We start from the raw sequence: 18,256 nt of genomic DNA, 5'->3' as shown, positions 1-18,256 counted from the left end.
GTTTGTATTTTCTTTCATTTTGCCACTTACCATGCTGGGGGCTGTGCTGCATATCACATATGGTGAGTTGCGTATTTAACAGATTTATGGGAAGTTAAAACCATTTTTTTAATATTTTTGTGTCTCACTTATTTAGATTTCTTCTAACTGCATGTTTTATTATCTTCAGCATTGTGTCCCCACACATCACAAAACGGCATGTGCTGCACACCAATTTTAAATGGGTTTTCTTGCCTTGTTGTCCAAGACTACAAAGAAGCATGTCACCACGTCTATTACAATGTCTTTTCATTTCTTCATATGTATTCTTGAAGCTAGGAACTGTCAAAAGTGCAGTGTACTATTTAAACATGAAAACATATACCGGTACATGCCATGTGCAGTTTTCTTCTGGAATTTTTTATGTAATTTAATGTGAAGTGCTGGGGACTTGGTAAAGATATTTTGTATGCCAGCGGATAAGATTTAAATGGAGTGAATGCGGTTTTGACTCCTGTGGCTGGAAGAATTATGTTGCCGGGTCAATAAAATTTACCCTCCGCTAACATCTGTATGGAAAAAAATATATATAGGGGTATTTACTCAAGTAAGAATGCAAAGTGAATTTCAAATTTAAAGAAGCTGGTTTAGAACATTTTTCCAGAAACGCTATATTGATCTTACATTTTAAATTCACTTTTAATTCTCAGTTTAGTAAATAACCCTAATAAAATCTGATGGCCAAGAGTATATATTCCAGAATATAATCCACTATATCATGGCAAAAACATGCACCTCATTATAAATAAACTCCCTAACGGACATAAATAACTCATAATGAAGTTTTTGTCAATGCCTTAAATATTAATTTTGTATGTGTATAGCTGGCTCCAAACTATGCAAGGTTGTCCGTTATCTTGGAACCCCATATAACCATAGTGATCCTGCAACAATCACTTTGTGCATTGAGATGGAGGCTGTGTGCAGGCTGGCGAATGCTCTAAGCCAGTGTTTCAATACCCACCAACGTTCCAGGTTTTGTCAGTATCTCCGTTGGAATATAGCAATGAGGACTGGTTTGGGAACCACGTCTCTAAGCTCTTTCTCCACTTCCCCTAGCTCGCCTATAATTGTATCGGGGAAGGCCAAGGCCCTGCAAGCTTTTACTGAAGCTGTCTTTCTCACGGTGTATCTTTTCCCATCTCTTTCCCCCTCCCCATCTACACTACTAACTAGCCCTAAAAGTTACTTGCTACCACATATTGCTCATACATGCAAATCTTGTTTGTAATTTACATTTTGTCTACAGTATAGTGTCGCATTGGGTGTGTAAATGCAGTGGTGTATGAGTGGGAGGGCGAGTGTGTACATATCATTAGAGGGGAGTTTTTATTTGGAGTATCATTGCCTCCTTCCATGATTCACTTTCTCTTTAGCTTTTCTGAATTAAGAAGACCTCTGCTGTTTAATTTGTCAGGGGATGCGCACTTCAATCTAATACAACTGTCCTACAGAGGTCAAAAACCTATTAGCCAGGCATCCAAGTTGCTGACATAAATGTTTGTAAGACAGCATTTGTATTTCTTAAAGCAAGCCATCAGTATGACGTGTCAGTGTCAAAGTCTCTTGATTTATTATTGCTTAGTGTTCTTGGCTGTCAATGCAGATTTGTATATGTAAGACATGCTGGTGTCCAAGTTAAGTGGTGGATTTGTTTTTGTGAAATGTCTGAATGCAAGAGGGCAGTTTCTCCAGTTTCCATTCTCTGTACAACAAAACCATTGCACTCACTATATCACACTTTTTCCTACACATCATAACAGTATAACACTTCCACACTCTTCTCATTAGTCTATAGTCAGTAGCCCTCTCCCACTCTCCGTACCCTTCCTTCTTCCTATCTTTCTCTTTTCTTATTTAATAATGTATGTATATATGCACTTACATATATGCCTGGGGGTGGGAGACACATCTTTGATCACTATCCACATGAGACAGTCACATGGTGCTGGCAGTGCTAGATGCAGATTGGGTAGCTTCTGTACCCTGGCACTGAACCAAAGATCCGCTACCAACTCCATTGTAGCAAACTGTTGCATGTAATATGTTGTGCTTTTAGAATTGAATTATTCCTGTGTGGTTGATTGTAAATTCTGTGCCCTGATCTAGGGGATGTGTACTAGAACCACACAAATGAGGAATGAAACCTGTATTTGAGTAAAAGAATGCATAAAATATGAGATTTGGAGGTGAAATTAGGTCAGACAATCTGAAAGTATAATGCAGAGAGAGAAATTACATAGTAAGATGGTATACTTACCTGAAGATATTGGGTTTTCTTAAAGGGACACGATAGGTACAACAACCATTTTATCTCATTGAGTTGATTATAGTGACTAGAGTCCCCCGACACTCTCCCTCCATTCAATGTTAAATCATTTTCGGACAGAGTGCTAGAAAAGCAGGTGCAGACAGATAACCATAATGGTATGAGCTAACTAGCCAAGAATGGATGTACATATGAATTAGACGAGACATTTTACCTTAAATTGCTAGTTGAGTTAAAATATGAAAAAGGAGTGGGATACTGCAGGGTATTTTTAGATATTTACCAAGAAAATTTAGAACTGCCTGAAAATATGTCAATATTTGTCATTTGCATGCACACATAAAATAATTGTCCTTTAACACACATATATATTTTTTTTCCATTTTACCAGTGTTCGACGGTTTAGGCGATCTTCTTATACCCACCATGACGCCCACGTCCCAGATGCCATCTTCACTTACATCAGCAAATAATGCAGCATCAGGCAAGGGCATGGGGAGTGACCTTGATTCTTCTCTTGCAAGCTTAGTAGGCAGTAAGTTCAACATTTTACTTTGCTTCTTTCATAAAACTGTGCTGTGTTAAATTTTTATGCAAGAGTTCCTGTATATTTCTCTGTGAGTTCTGCAGGGGGTATGCTAACACTAGTAGGCATTCCGTTATAACCCACGCCTTAACTCTAAAAATCACACTAACCCTTAATTACCTTCATAATCCTAAAGAAACCCTAAAACAGTAAGTCCCCTTCTACACTAAACTATCAACAAATCCTAACTTTATCCCTATGTATCATTCTTATTTAAAATGAAATACCCTACTAACCTTAACTTTAACTCTCTTCTAAACCTAAGCGCCCAACTAACCCCAACCATATGTTCCCATTAACCTTATTGTTTAATATCCCAGTAGCCCTAAAAACATCTTCAGTGTTAAGTGTCAAAGATCTAGAGAGAGACTTCCTACATCATTTGCCCTAAACCCACCCCTGCCAACATCGCTTGTGGCTCTGAGGCCCAGCGACATTGACTCCATTAGACCTCTAAACGTGATATCTGGCACCAAGATCTGGGAAATTAGAAGCCCAAGGCTTGAGTTGTTTCTCATGATCCTGAAATAATTCCTGAACAATTCCAACATTGCTATGAAGTGGTGTTACATGGTCTACAACAAACTCTAGATTGGTGTTGCATGTCAAAGTAACATCCACATGATTGCCAGTAGCCATGGTTTCCCAGCAAAACATTGCCCAGAGCACTGCCTTCACCGGTCTGTCTTCTTCCTATAGTGGATCCTTCTGCTACCTCTCCCTCGGTTAAACAATGCACAAGCAGACAGCCATCCAGCTTATCTAAAAAAAATGTGATTCATCAGACTAGATAACCTTCTTTTATTGCTTCATGGTCCAGTTCTGATGCTCACGTCCCCATTGAAGGCACTTTCGGTGGTGGACAGGGGTCATCATGGGCACTCTGAATGCTCTGCTGCTGTGCAGTCCCATACGCAGCAATCTGTGATATACTTACTATGTGTTCTGACATCTTTAAATTATAGCCAGCATTACATTTTTCAACAATTGGAGCTACAGTAGCTCTTCTGTGTGATCGGACAAGACCGACTAGTCTTCGCTCTTCACATGCATCTATGAACTTTGGCACCCATGACACTGGTTCACCAGTTAACATTCCTTGCACCGATTTTGGTGGGTACTAACTACTGCATACAAGGAACACCCTACAAAAATTGACATTTTGGAGATTATTTGACCAAGTCATCTAGCCATTACTATTTGGCCCTTCTCAAAGTCATGCTGATCTTTTTGCTTGCCCATTTTTTCTGCATCCAACAAATGGAATTAAAGAACTGACTATTCACTTGCAACCTTAAATATCCCACCCCTTGACAGATATAATCAATATTATTCACTTCACCTGTGTGTAATGTTGTAGCTGGTCTGAGCATATATTCCTACATGTGAATGTATGAACTGTTCTCTCTGCACATTAATGTTAAAATGGGGGAATACCATAGACATTTAGGGTGTGTGTGTATGTGTTCATATATGGCATTTTAGTTCATTTATTAACCGTAACTTTGCTGTTTTGTTATACAATTTTTAACAAAGTTTTGCTTGCATTTCAGATCTTGGCATTTCTGGCACCACTGTAAAAAAGTAAGTGTTTTGGTTATTTATGTTTTCTATTATTATTATTATTAATGCATTGAGCCCAACTAAGTGAAAATGCTGACCTTTGTTATCCAGACTTGGTTTGAATGTCACAATGAAATGTTTTTACCAAACATAATAATTGTAATAAACTAAGTGATAATGTCTGAGCAGTTTCCACTGACGAAATAGCAAGACTCACTCATATGACAACAAGGAATTTGCCTAGCTCTGGTTCCGATGGGGTTATAGGGATGCTACTATTAGGTTTTAAAAAAGTATAATTAAGAACTTACTAAATTGTAATTGGTGCTTTCTTGGATTTCTATATAAGCAGAGCCCTTTATATCCAAATTACATTATTGTTATTCATTGAAAACAAGAATTTAAGTAACTCTGTGGATGAATTATGGAATAATTCCAGCAAGATTATAAACAGGGGCTAAACAGAGGCTGTGTAATAAAAGATCAGTATTTAATTTTTAGAAGAGGAAGTAGAAACGCCTCTCAAGAATTTACAGGAAAGTATAAGGTTTATACTAGTCTGATACGCAACAGTGGACAATATAATCTGATACTTAAATTGGACATCCATGAGAATGGGAACAAGTAAAAGAACCTTTCACTTTAAATCCTTCGTGATCAGATACACATAAGACTTTGATCAAAATAATATAATTTTTTTGCTGCAATTAGGTTTCATTAAGCCCCGACCAGTCTCCAAACCTCTGTTACTGAAAATCACCCCAAAAGCATGATGTCACCACACAATGAGCAGTGTATAGTTTCCTCCAGACATTATGCTTTGCATTGAGGCAAAATTGTTCAATCTTCAGTTAATCAAACCAGAAAATCTTGTTTATCACAGTCTGAGTGCTGTTTATGTACGTTTTGCAAATTCCAAGCAGGCTTTCATTTGTCTTGCCGTGAGGAGGGGTTTCCGTCTGGCCAGTCTGTAATATGGGCCAGATAGGTGAAGTGATGCAGTGATGGTTCTTCTTCTGCATATATATCCCATCTCTACACATGTTCTCTTGAGTTCACCCAGAATGACTATTGGGTTCTTGGTCACCACTCTTACCAAGACCCTTCTCCCCCGAATGCTCAGTTTGGCCAGGCAGCCAGCTCAAGGAAAAGTCCTGATTGTTCCAAACTTTTTTTCTATTTAAAATTTATGGAGGCCACTGTGCTCTTGGGAATCTTCAATGCGGCCAACATGTTTTTGTTGCCTTCCCCTGATCTGTGCCTCAACAAAACCTTGTCTCTAAAGAGATGGATCTCTTTGACCTCATGGCTTGGTTTTTGCTATAATATGCATTTGCAGGTGTGAAATCTTTATATAGACCAGTCTATGCCTTTCCAAATCATGGCCAATCAATTGAATTTGCCACAAGTGGACACCAGTCAAAGTGTAGAAACATGTCAACGATCCAGAGAAATTTGATGCAACTGAGCTAAATTTCAAGTGTCATAGCAAAAGGGCTGAATAATTATGCTAATATTATACTTCATATATTTTCTTTTTAAGAAACTTGCAAGTTTCCAAAATCTGTTTGGTTTGTCATTGGGGGGTATTGAGTATAGATTGATGTAAAAAAATGTAAAAAATTGTAGCATAAGGCTGCTACATAAAAAATATGAAAGAAGAGAATGGATATGAATACTTTCTAAATGCTCTGTGTAATTATATATTCCCTTTACATGTGTGATGTTAATGGTTTGCATAATATCATGTTATTTTCTCAGGGGAGACCTTCAGTGGAGTGGAGGCGAGAAAAAGCTGACAGGCGGTGCCAACTGGCAACCAAAGGTAGCTCCAGCAACATGGGCATCTGGAGGACAATCTAGTGCTCCTATGGTAGGGTGGATTGTACTCATTGGTTGCTTCTGACCTCTTTCAGACAAGCCATGTTCTTAATGGATGTCTTATGGGGGGGGCGGGAGAGAGGGACAATGGCCACTAGAGGTTTGTTAATCCTGCAATTAAATCATTGCTGTTCCTGCAAAATGGCAATGTTTTTAGTTGGACAGTTAAAAAGACAGGTGCACTGCACACGGACCACTTCATTGTGTTGAAAAGGCCTGGGTGCCTATAGAGTCACTTTAATGCAAATAAAACTGTTGGGCTCGAGAGTCACAAAAACAAAACAAAAAACATTCCACAGCAGAAGTAAAATGGGTGAAATTAAAATGTTGAAATCCATCATATTTATTAATTTCTGACCAATGAATATTCTACTAATCAGTGTGCTTATCAATATGGTCCTTTTCACTGTCTTGGATATAGTGTGAGAACATTGTTTGCTATTATTAAAGAGGAACTGTGATCTATTACGGGATATAAATGGCACCACAAATAGTGAATTTAAGTTGGCTATTGGGTTGTAATATATGACTTGTGCAATTTGGCCTTCCTATTTGGATTTTATTTGTTTTCTTTCAGAAGAGTGTGCAATTTTTAACTGACAAACTGTTCTTTATCAAGGTTTGACTTGGTTATTTGTTGAAACATTGCACACGCCTTTATCCACTCCATCCTAATGGAACCTTGGGTACTAGTTTCCTTTCATTTTTCTGGAAGTGTGGGATGGCAGCCATAGGCACCCAGCTGGTGTCTGGGGTTGCTGTAATAAAAAAAACAAAAAAAAATCTTGATATTTTTCAATCATGTTGCATAGTTATGCTTATTTCTCTTCTTTTACTCGAAAATTGTACTCCCCAATTTTAAAATTGTAGGCAGATTTATGCCAAATGGTGCTTGTGTTACATTTCTGAATCTGTGAATATTAATCTGCAAAAATGATGTGAAAGTTGGCAATCAAATAGAGTTGTAATCTGGAGCGTGATTTCCTGGAATGTTAGACAACATGTTGGGAGTTATCTATATAGTTCCTGTGGTTGTGATGAATTTATCGATTTCCAGTTCCACTGGTGGAATTTAAGTGAACTATTCTAAGTACTGGCAAATGATCTACGTAATGGTAAACTGTGGAAGGTATAACGCTGAAATAATGGCCAAGTTAAGTCTGTGATGTTAATCTGACAAGGTATTAGAAGTACATCCATTTCTTTGACCTGCCGTTTTACCTCTAAGCCAAACCCATTCTCAAAGAGCTGCCCAGTAAGCCTTATTCTATTTTGTAGCATAAATTACATTGTAAACTCTTGTGTTACCAGCAGTGTTTTAGAACATATAGCTTCAGGAATCAAGTGAATTTCTCCATAATGAAACTTACATGGAAAAATAGAAGGTCCTGTAGTAAATCTACCTTTTAGCGGTCTAGCTTTTAAACAGAATGTGGGATAAACAGAAAGCAGATGATTTATTTGAATGGATTAAGTAACTTTTTGTTTTTGTTTGTAGCAAGGGTCTGCCCCTCCTGCCACTGGTGGCCCACCATCAGCAAGTGCTGCTCCAAGCACACAGACAGGAACAGGTTTTCCTCTTGTAAGTGTACTTTAAATCAAAATGTATGGCTTTATTTCAGTATAGCAACCATGCACTTAGTTTTCTTTTCTGTCTTACTGCGGCTGTGTCGTAAACCCTGCCTGTATTATGTTCATCCTTATTCAGATGTAAATTTATAGTTCATGGTACCCATATATTGAATCAAAATAGCTATTGTTTTTCTTGCTCATAAGGATACATGTAGTGTAACTCTTCACAAGCATTGTTTTTTTACACTGATTTCCCCTCTTTCTATCTCTCTCAGCCTTCATCAGGATCAGGGCTACCAATGATGCCCCAACAGCCAATGATGTATGCACAGCCCATGATAAGGCCGCCCTTTGGAACCGCTGCACCGGTATGGTTTGGCAAGCCCTATGAACACTAAGCTCTCTTTAGGTGGTCATTTAAGAGCTAAACTGAAAACACTTTCAAAGTGTGACTGATTTTCAAATTTGTCCTTTCCTACAGCTGTCTCCAAGTCCAACTCCTGCTTCTCAAAGTCCCAAGAAGCCTCCTACAAAGGATCCATTAGCAGACCTCAATATCAAGGACTTCTTATAAACCTGTAAGGTAAATAAAATATTTTAACATGTAATGTTTGCTAGTGCATTCTTTAAAAAACATAAATTGCAAAACGCGCAGCCCCCCCACTTCCCTATACGCAATGGAACAAGACAGGGCTGTCCACTATCCCCTATCCTCTTCGCCCTCTCATTGGAACCACTGCTACACCTCATACGCACCACCACCACAATCACAGGCATTACAATACGCTCCCAATCCTACAAGGTGGCCGCATACGCCGATGACCTCCTCCTAACACTTACCGAACCCCTCACCTCCCTCCCACCACTTCTACAACTGGTGAAGGAATACTCAGCGGCCTCAGGATACAAACTAAACTTGGACAAGACAGAAGCATTCACTATAAATATCAACCAAGACACAAAGACGATACTGCAAGACACATACACCTTTCGCTACAACACATCCCACATCCCATACCTGGGCGTACAACTACCAGCAGCACCACACCGCACATACTCCCTCAACTACACCCCAATGATACAGAAAGCAACAGACGATCTCAAAAGATGGCAAGACCTATCACTATCATGGTTAGGACGCATAGCATCAGTAAAAATGAACCTCCTACCCCGCTTCCTCTACCTATTCCAAACCCTCCCCATCCCAATCCCCACATCAGACACCAAATATGTCCAAAAATTAATAGACAACTTCATCTGGGCCAAAAAAAAGACCCAGAATCAAGAGGACAACAATATACATCCCCAACAGGACAGGAGGACTGGGACTACCCCATTTCCAAAACTACTACTACGCCGCACAACTCACACAAATTCAAAATTGGCACACCCCACAGGGGATTAAACGATGGGCGGATCTGGAACATGATCTATTCGGACACGACTTCCCATCCTTTTACATATGGGTACCAAAGAAATCACGCCCCCCACCACTACCCCCATCAATCACTAACTCATTAGACATATGGGACAAAACGACCAGGAAATTCCCCATTATAAACAACCCGACCCCAATGACGCCTATACTACGCAACAGATCATTCCCCCCAGGTTTAACACCCAGAGAATTTGCGCACTACGAACAAAACAACCTATTTACACTACACCACTTCTACACGGGAAACCGTGTGACCCCCTACAAAGACCTCCCCAACACACAGGCAACATATAACACCCACGACTTCTTCCGCTACTTACAACTGCGAAGCTTCCTAGAACAACCCGAAAACGCCAAAGCAGCCACCACCACGCTCACACGATTTGAGAGAGTATGCACATTCAATCCACTCCACAAAGGTCAAATCACAGAAAACTACACACTCCTTATCACAAACCAACCCACGGGGGCATTGGTCTATGTTGCGGCTTGGGAAAGGGACCTAGGGCCCCCAGACGACCCCACCGACTGGCAAGACATCTGGGAGGCAACAGCCTCCATATCCATATGCATCAACCATAAGGATCAGGCATACAAAACACTGCTCCGATGGTACCTAACCCCGGTACGGCTGTACCACATGGGCAGGGCAGACTCGGACCTTTGCTGGGAAAAACTGCGGACAGAGGGGCACATATATACACGTATGGTGGCATTGCTCCAAACTGGCCCCACTATGGGAAGAAGTGGCCTCCCTAGTCTCAACACTCCTTCAAACAACCATACCACTAGACCCCTGGACATGGCTCCTATCCAGACCACGAGAGGACCTGACCAGAGCCCAAAACAAAATGACAAACAGGATAGCCCTAGCGACCAGACGGGCAATAGCCGAAGTATGGGGAACACCAAACACCCCCACACTACAAACAATCATACGCAAAACCAGAGAAGCCGTACACATGGATAGGATCTCAGCCATAATACATGAAACCTCCAAACAATTCCAAAAAATATGGGACCCATGGCTATCTGAACCCCACCTACAATAAGGGCCCACAGACGACCACCACTTCACCAGTCAGGGCCACCACACTAAAAGATTAAACAAATCATCACAGCACCGACACTCAACATATGCAGCACAACCCCAACCCAGACCATCGGGCAGCTAATGGCTTCTCGAAACCGAACCCCACCATGGTACTCTAACCCTTGTACATTGTATATTGTGGTTCTCAATCCCCCCCAATCGATCACCCTCACCCACACGAACCCACCACTATGCAGCAGCAAAACACAAAACTAACCACAACTGAGAAACACGACAAACCGCAAACAGTCACCGTAGGCACCAATACAGGTTTGAACAGACAAACTATAAAGAAATGAGAGAGTACAAAAGTGAGGTCCCTGAACCTCACCTTACCGCACAGCAGACACCAAACCAACAACAAGGGAAATGAACACACCACGAAAAATACTGCTCAACTGTATCAAACTTGTCGTGCCTCCCTTACCCTATTTCTTTTCTGTACCCTAATGATTTTACTTCATTGAAAAACAACAAATAAAGAATGTTTAACCCCTTAAGGACACATGACGTGTGTGACACGTCATTATTCCATTTTATTCCAGAAGTTTGGTCCTTAAGGGGTTAAAAACAAAAAAAAACATAAATTGCAAACAAAAGAACTCTACGTTTCATGTTTGTGATGGAAATATATCTAAAAAAGGTACAATTTGAAAAAGGAATTCTTTTTTTGGCAATCTATATTTATACAAAATGTAAAGAAAGGAAAAAATGAATACTAGAAGTCCATAGACAGAAGGCTCGTAGTGGTACATGAATATAAGCATATCAAAATATTAGCTAGAGAACAATGGTAACAAGCTTGAGGATAATGTACCCCAAATTGGACCAAGAATTAAGAAGCAAGCAGGTGAAAGTAAAGGAGGACACTATGGAAAGGGGAAACTCATTTTCTGTGAATTATGTAATACGGTCATACTATGCATGCAACAAAAAAAGTATACTTACATTTGGAGCTCCTGCATGTGCTGTAAATTACCAGACATTGCAACTTCTGCAGTCATGATACTTAACAAGTTTTATATGAAAGTATAAAGGATTGCAACTGGGGGAGAGGAGCTGTAATGGGGATGTTATGGGGGCTGTGGTGTGGGTTGCATGGGGCTGGGAAAGGGGGACGCATGGGCCCATGGGGGAACATTTATTTATTTATTTATTTATTTATATATATATATATATATATATATATATATATATATATATATAGAAAAGCAATAAAGGGAGCACACTAGGTCTTAGTAATAGTGCAAAATTATTTACTGCATTCCAAAGAATACATCGCTGTGGTATACAAATAAATCAACGTTTCGACCCTGCTGGGTCTTTATCAAGATCACTTATCAGGTGATCTTGATAAAGACCCAGCAGGGTCGAAACGTTGATTTATTTGGCAAAAACAGAATAATAGGTCACGCTATACTAAAATAATCCAATAAAAAGAGAAATAAATATGAAGTTTACTCACATATATATACACATAGAATAAAATGAATATAAATGTGTGCGTAATAGTCCCAATATATAGTGGATTCCAATAGGCTGATGGAGACTTGATACTGTAGTAAATGGAAGGCTGAGTCTTCTATGGTGTAGGTAGTCTTGACTCAATGATGAGCATGTAAATAAAAAGACAAATAGACTCCAATAGTGCAGGCTGTATAGACGTAGATAAAATAGTGGATGTAGGGGGAGGTATTTCACTCACCTATGCAGGAGCATGTACTAGCTCAAGTGTAATCAGCGTTCAGTGGCGTTTTACACCCCACTGGCGTGACATAGATGTAAGTAGTTCCTCGAAGTAAAAGAGAAATAAAATATAGTGCTCACTGTATAAAATATAAAATAAAGTAGATGTAGGGGAGGTATATTACTCACCTATGCAAGAGCATGTACTTGCTCAAGTGTAATCAGCATTCAGTGGCGTTTTACCCCCCACTGGCGGGACATAGATGTAGGTAGTTCCTCGATGTAAAAGAGAGATAAAATATAGTGCTCACTGTATATAGAATAAAAATAAAACTTAAAAGTAGAGAACGTACTCACATTTAAATGAGCAAGATATACTGCTCACTATGATGGCGTGGGTGGTTTGATCCCCACCTAGGATTCTTTGGACAATTTTCGGCTCCAAAATGACGTATAACCAGGTTGACGTATAATGTAAAAATTTTTTAAAAATAAAAGTAAAAAATAGAATAAAAGGTATATGGCAAATGTATGGTGAAAAAGCCAATATTCCTTTATTAGTACAAATAAAATATATATATAAAATATGCCAAGTTGATTTATTTGTATACCACAGCGATGTATTCTTTGGAATGCAGTAAATAATTTTGCACTATTACTAAGACCTAGTGTGCTCCCTTTATTGCTTTTCTATATATATAACGCGGGATTGCACCTAGGCTTATACATATATTTGAAAGTTTTCTTCAAGGAGGAGTGCCTGGCTCTGGAATTTTTTCTATATATATATATATTTATTTATTTATTTATTTTTTGCTGGATGCGGGCGGCCTGGGGGGCAATTGTCATGGTGTCATGGGAATTTGCTATTGAGGATGGAGCTGGATTGAAAGTTGCCTTCAGCCCCCTGTATGATTATTGATTCCCTGCCCTAGAACTCTGGCAAGTAGCTATTAAACGATTACCACTTGTTTGTACTGACTTCACACTCCAAAGTTCATTTTTCTGTTCTGATTTTTTTCCCCCCACAGATGCTGTTTTTGTGACATGACGATGTGAGTTTGGAGCCTCCCAAGAACAGATTGCTGCTCAGAGTTTCTAAGTTAGCCACCAGAACCAAACACCATGCTTGGATATCTCTCTCCTGAAATGTGTAGCACAGCTGTGAAAGTAAACATTAGCCATGTGTTCTACCTTAGCTGTTTTCTGCTACTATAGCTCATTTTTTGTGCATATGGGATTTTGTGTGCATTTTCTGTTTTCATCTTTGGATGTATGTTGCCTTCTAGTTGTGTTCTGTACCTATCTGATTTGTACAGATTATGCAGGTATTGTGTGTGCGCTGAGCAGTCTGAGGAGAGGTGTCTGTGTGTTATGAAGGTTTTGATGTATATAATGTGTGAAAATCCCTGTCCCTTACCTCTGTCACGATAAATTGTGTGAATACAACAGAAAACACTCCAATACAAACGTTTTGTTGTGTACGTTGTGTGTGTGTGTGTGTGTGCGCTATCCACAGGAATATTCATTTTAAACAACCCTTTGTTTTGTTTTATTGTGATTTATGTGTTTAAGTATATTTATCATTCAGAGTAATGTAAAGACAAAACTGCATATATTGCTCTAGCTCTAGAGCAGAGACACATATCATGAAAAAATACATTATTTATCCTTTATTTTTCTTTGATTTAAAATGTTTATTTTTTTTTTATTATTATTTTAATTGGAGTATACATCTGTTCTGTTGTGATATGCACTGAGTAAAGGTTAATTGTGCATTCATTTTGTGTTATCTTGAACAACTGTGGGTGTATCCCTCTTTTGTGCATCTGTAGTCAATGCATATATTAATATAATTTTTATTATTTTGTTTTACTGTAATTTCAATTGATTTGTGCTGGTTTGTGTTCCTTTTAGATTGTTTGTTTCTCTCATTCTCGAAGTTGTTTGTGAGTAGTTAATTTTCTTTTTTGTACAGTTTGTGACTCTCCTTTCCTGTACATATTGTGACAGTTCCTTTGCATTCACACACTCATTATGTTTTGTGCTGACGGCTTGGCTTAAGTCATGGTCCATACAAATAAGGTCACTATTGGTCGGTGTTACAAGTGGCTTGACAGCTGTTTGTAGAAGTCCGTTGGATAGGAAAGATGTTCACCTGTTGCAAGTCTTTCAAAATGAACTATTTAATCAATGGTTGTATCTGAAATTACTGTGGGGAAAACATACACTCTAAATGGGGGATAAAGTATTTAAATTCAATTTCAAAATGGCTTTCCTTTGTATCTTGGTTTCAAGACCCAGTGCATGTATGCCCTGTGAGATGCAATAAACACCTTGAACAGAAGCAAATGCAAACAGTTTGTCTTTTTTTTTTTTTCACTGGGTAGTTGTGTTATCTGCCCATGGCTAGTTCTCTCATAAATATAGGAAATCATTACACCTGTAAAATGGACCTTAACACTCAAAGACTCTTTGACCACCCGACTATCCTGACATTGGTACATTTGGCCTTGTTTTTTTCTGTCAAAATCCCTATAGACTTTAATGGTGACTTCTGTAGATAAATCATTTGAAAAATGTATCTCAAATTATTTAATTAAAGCCTATATTTCTTAGTTTGCTGGAAAAAATGGCATTTAGACCCAAAGAAACTTGATTTTAACAGCAGAATTTCGTATGCATTGAAAAATATGGATTATTTTTACTAAAAAAGCCACTGTTCTTGGTTTTTTGTACTATTCTGTTAATGAACCAGTTACCAAAAGCAGTTTTGTATTAACCCTTTCTATATTCACACAGAGTTTGTATATGGAAGACGCGCTCAAAAGCTTAAATTGCATGAGATGTATTTAAGCAAGGGTTTGGATATTACAGGCCTAATTACAGGTTACTCATTTAAATGTTTGAATAGAAAACATCCAAGACCAGTGTATTGTGCTTTTTTGCTGTCCTTTAAAGTGATAGTGACTTGTTAGAGTGATATACTGAACTGATGCTCTCCTTTCTGCAGCTTCATCTGCTAGGAGCGATGTCACTTGTGGAGACTCTGTGGAAGATATCTATGTGAGAGAGGATAGTTAAAGGGACACTGTAGGCACCCAGACCACTTCCGCTCATTGAAGTGGTCTGGGTGCAACGTCCCATGTCCCTAACCCTAAAGTGGTAATTATTGCAGTTTCTGAGAAACTGCAATAATTACCACTGAGGATTACCTCCTCCTCTAGTGGCTGTCTACCAGGATCGCTCTGCATGAGGAACTCCAGCGTCATATTTTTCCACATAGGAAAGCATTGATTAATGCTTTCCTATGGGAAATCTTAAAGCGAGCGCAGCCATTGCTGCACACACGCATTAGTTCTCCCTGCCTGCCTTCGTCGTCGGGGAGGTGTGTAGGCAGAGCCTGACCCAGCGCCAAGGGACATCAGCGCTGGATTTAGGTAAGTCACTGAAGGGGTTTTAACCTTCAGCGTCGCGGGAGAGGGGGCATGAGGAAGCGGGACACTGCAGGAGCCTATAACGGGTTTGTTTTCATGGCACTATAGCATCCCTTTAACCCCTTAAGACCGCAGGACGTACCATGCCGTCCTTATTTGGGCGGCTCTAAACGCCGCAGGACGGCATGGTACGTCCTGGGCGGTCTTACCCCCCACGTGGCCGGCGGAACATGGCCGCTGCAGATCGCGGTCGGGGGGCATGCCTGGCCCCCCAGGCAGCCCCCCTGTGCCTGGGGACCGCGGTCTGCAGCTTCCGATCGCAGTGACAGGCTGTCACTGCGATCGGTATTTACCATGTGTCAGCCGATTTTAAAATCGGCTGACACATGGAGCCGGCGGAATTCTCTGCAGCAGATCGCGGTCGGGGGACATGCCTGGCCCCCCAGGCAGTCCCCCTGCGGTCAGTGACCGCGATCTGCAGAGTATGATCGCAGGGAGAGGCTGTCTCTGCGATCTGAATGCAGAGACAGCCTCTCCCTGCGATCTGATCGCAGTGACAGCCTGTCACTGCGATCAGAGTTACTATGTGTCAGCCTATTGGCTGACCCATAGTAACTTCAGGCAGGATCCCCCTGCAGATCGCGGTGGGGGGCATGCCTGGCCACCCAGGCACTCCCCCTGTGGCCAATTACCGCCATCTGCAGGAGGTGATCACAGTGACAGCCTGTCACTGTGATCACTGATCCTGTGTGTCAGCCAGTGATGTAAAATCACTGGCTGACACTGTCTCTGCCCCTCTCCTCCCCTATTAACCCCTTAATGTAAAAAAAAAATAAAAAATTAAAGTTAAAAATAAAATACACTTACATCATTTATATATATATTATATATATGATCTATATATAATATATATATATATACGCACACATTTACACATACACTAAGTGTATTTTAATATTTATATATATAATTATATATATATATATATATATTAATATCAAAATACACGTAGAAGGATATTGATTAAATATATACATAATTATAATTATATATATATATTATAATAAAAAAATATGTAAATACGTAAAAAAAATTAAAATAAAAAAATAAATAATTAAAAATATATATGTGTGTAATTTCATTCTAACTGTATTTTGATAATATATATATATAGATATATATATATATATATATATAGATATCAAAATACACGTAGAACGAAATAATATATATATGTATATACCCAAGTATATACGTATACATCACTATATGTATACCTATATATAAATAAAAATAATAGTAAAAAAATTATATACATATATATACATATATATATACACACACACGTGTATATATAATAATTTTACAGATATATTTATGTAATAATTTTACATAATTAGGTATCCTAATTAATTACAATTAGCGGGACCTGCCTAACAACCCAGGCCGAAAGTATAGGGAATTTAATTTGCTAGCACTATATTTAACCCTATAACTTTCCAAGACACTATAAAACCTGTACATGGGGGGGTACTGTTTTACTCGGGAGACATCGCTGAATACAAATATTTGTGTTTCAAAACCGTAAAATTTATTACAACAATGATATCGTCAGGGAAAGTGAAATTTATTGCCTTTTTCGCACACAAACGGCACTTACACTGACGATATTTTTGCTGTCATACTTTTTACTGTTTTGAAACACAAATATTTGTGTTCAGCAAAGTCTCCTGAGTATAACAGTACCCCTCATGTACAGGTTTTATGGTGTTTTCAAAAGTTACAGAGTCAAATATAAGGCTTGCGTTTCAGTTTTTTCACAATGAAATTCGCCAGATTGGTTACGTTGGCTTTGAGACCGTATAGTAGCCCAGAAATAAGAATTACCTCCATAATGGCATACCATTTGCAAAAGTAGACAACCCAAGGTATTGCAAATGGGGTATGTTCAGTCTTTTTTAGTAGCCACTTAGTCACAAACACTGGCCAAAATTGGCTTTCAAATTAGTTTTTTGCATTTTTCACACACAAACAAATATTAATGTTAACTTTGGCTAGTGTTTGTGACCAAGTGGCTACTAAAAAAGACTGGACATATCCCATTTGCAATACCTTGGGTTGTCTACTTTTGCAAATGGTATGCCATCATGGGGGTAATTTTCATTCCTGGGCTACCATACAGTCTCAAAGGCAACATAACCAAACTGGCAAATTTCAATGTGAAAAAACTGAAAAGTGTAACATGCTATATTTGACCCTGTAACTTCCCAAAACACCATAAAACCTGTACATCGGGGGTACTGTTTTACACGTGAGACATCGCTGAATACAAATATGTGTATTTTATTGCAGTAAAAGCAAACAGTATTATGACATTCACAGTTAGAATGTCACATAGAACTATGTTGAATTACTCCATAAGGTAATGACTCCTGTAGACAGTCTCTTTACTGTAAAGGAAAAACCTTTCATATGCCCGTGTCAGCCCCTTGGTGTTAATGAGGAGCACTAACCAACATACAAACAGATAAGATGTTTCACAACCTGCTTTAAAGGGGCTATCAAAGTGCCATCACCAATACATTCCATTGGCCCCAGAATCAGCGCTGCTAATATAACACCATAACCACATCAACAGCATGTATTCCTCATGGTACTTGGACTACTCATTTAATATAGTAAGAAAAGTTTT

General features: G+C 39.1%; 1 protein-coding gene across 19 annotated transcripts in view; it reads left to right on the top strand.

Annotated features, from left to right (window-relative positions):
* SNAP91 (synaptosome associated protein 91) overlaps positions 1 to 14,479 on the top strand; it is a 107,917-nt gene extending 93,438 nt beyond the window's left edge. For 15 of the 19 annotated variants that reach the window (XM_063443037.1, XM_063443053.1, XM_063443047.1 and 12 more), the window contains 7 exons: positions 2,700 to 2,843; positions 4,448 to 4,478; positions 6,219 to 6,330; positions 7,837 to 7,920; positions 8,186 to 8,278; positions 8,392 to 8,493; positions 13,159 to 14,479. In XM_063443037.1, the coding sequence (XP_063299107.1) occupies positions 2,700 to 2,843; positions 4,448 to 4,478; positions 6,219 to 6,330; positions 7,837 to 7,920; positions 8,186 to 8,278; positions 8,392 to 8,484 (557 nt within the window). In that variant the 3' untranslated portion in view covers positions 8,485 to 8,493; positions 13,159 to 14,479. The remainder of the gene's footprint in view (positions 1 to 2,699; positions 2,844 to 4,447; positions 4,479 to 6,218; positions 6,331 to 7,836; positions 7,921 to 8,185; positions 8,279 to 8,391; positions 8,494 to 13,158) is intronic. The other 4 variants (XM_063443048.1, XM_063443045.1, XM_063443044.1 and 1 more) reach the window with 2 other exon arrangements.
* Positions 14,480 to 18,256: the final 3,777 nt, after the last annotated feature.

Source organism: Pelobates fuscus, chromosome 2 (genome assembly GCF_036172605.1).
Source record: "Pelobates fuscus isolate aPelFus1 chromosome 2, aPelFus1.pri, whole genome shotgun sequence".
NCBI classification, from domain to species: domain Eukaryota; kingdom Metazoa; phylum Chordata; class Amphibia; order Anura; family Pelobatidae; genus Pelobates; species Pelobates fuscus.
The sequence above is the reverse complement of the archived record's forward strand: the minus strand, read 5'-3'. Positions and strand labels throughout refer to the sequence as shown.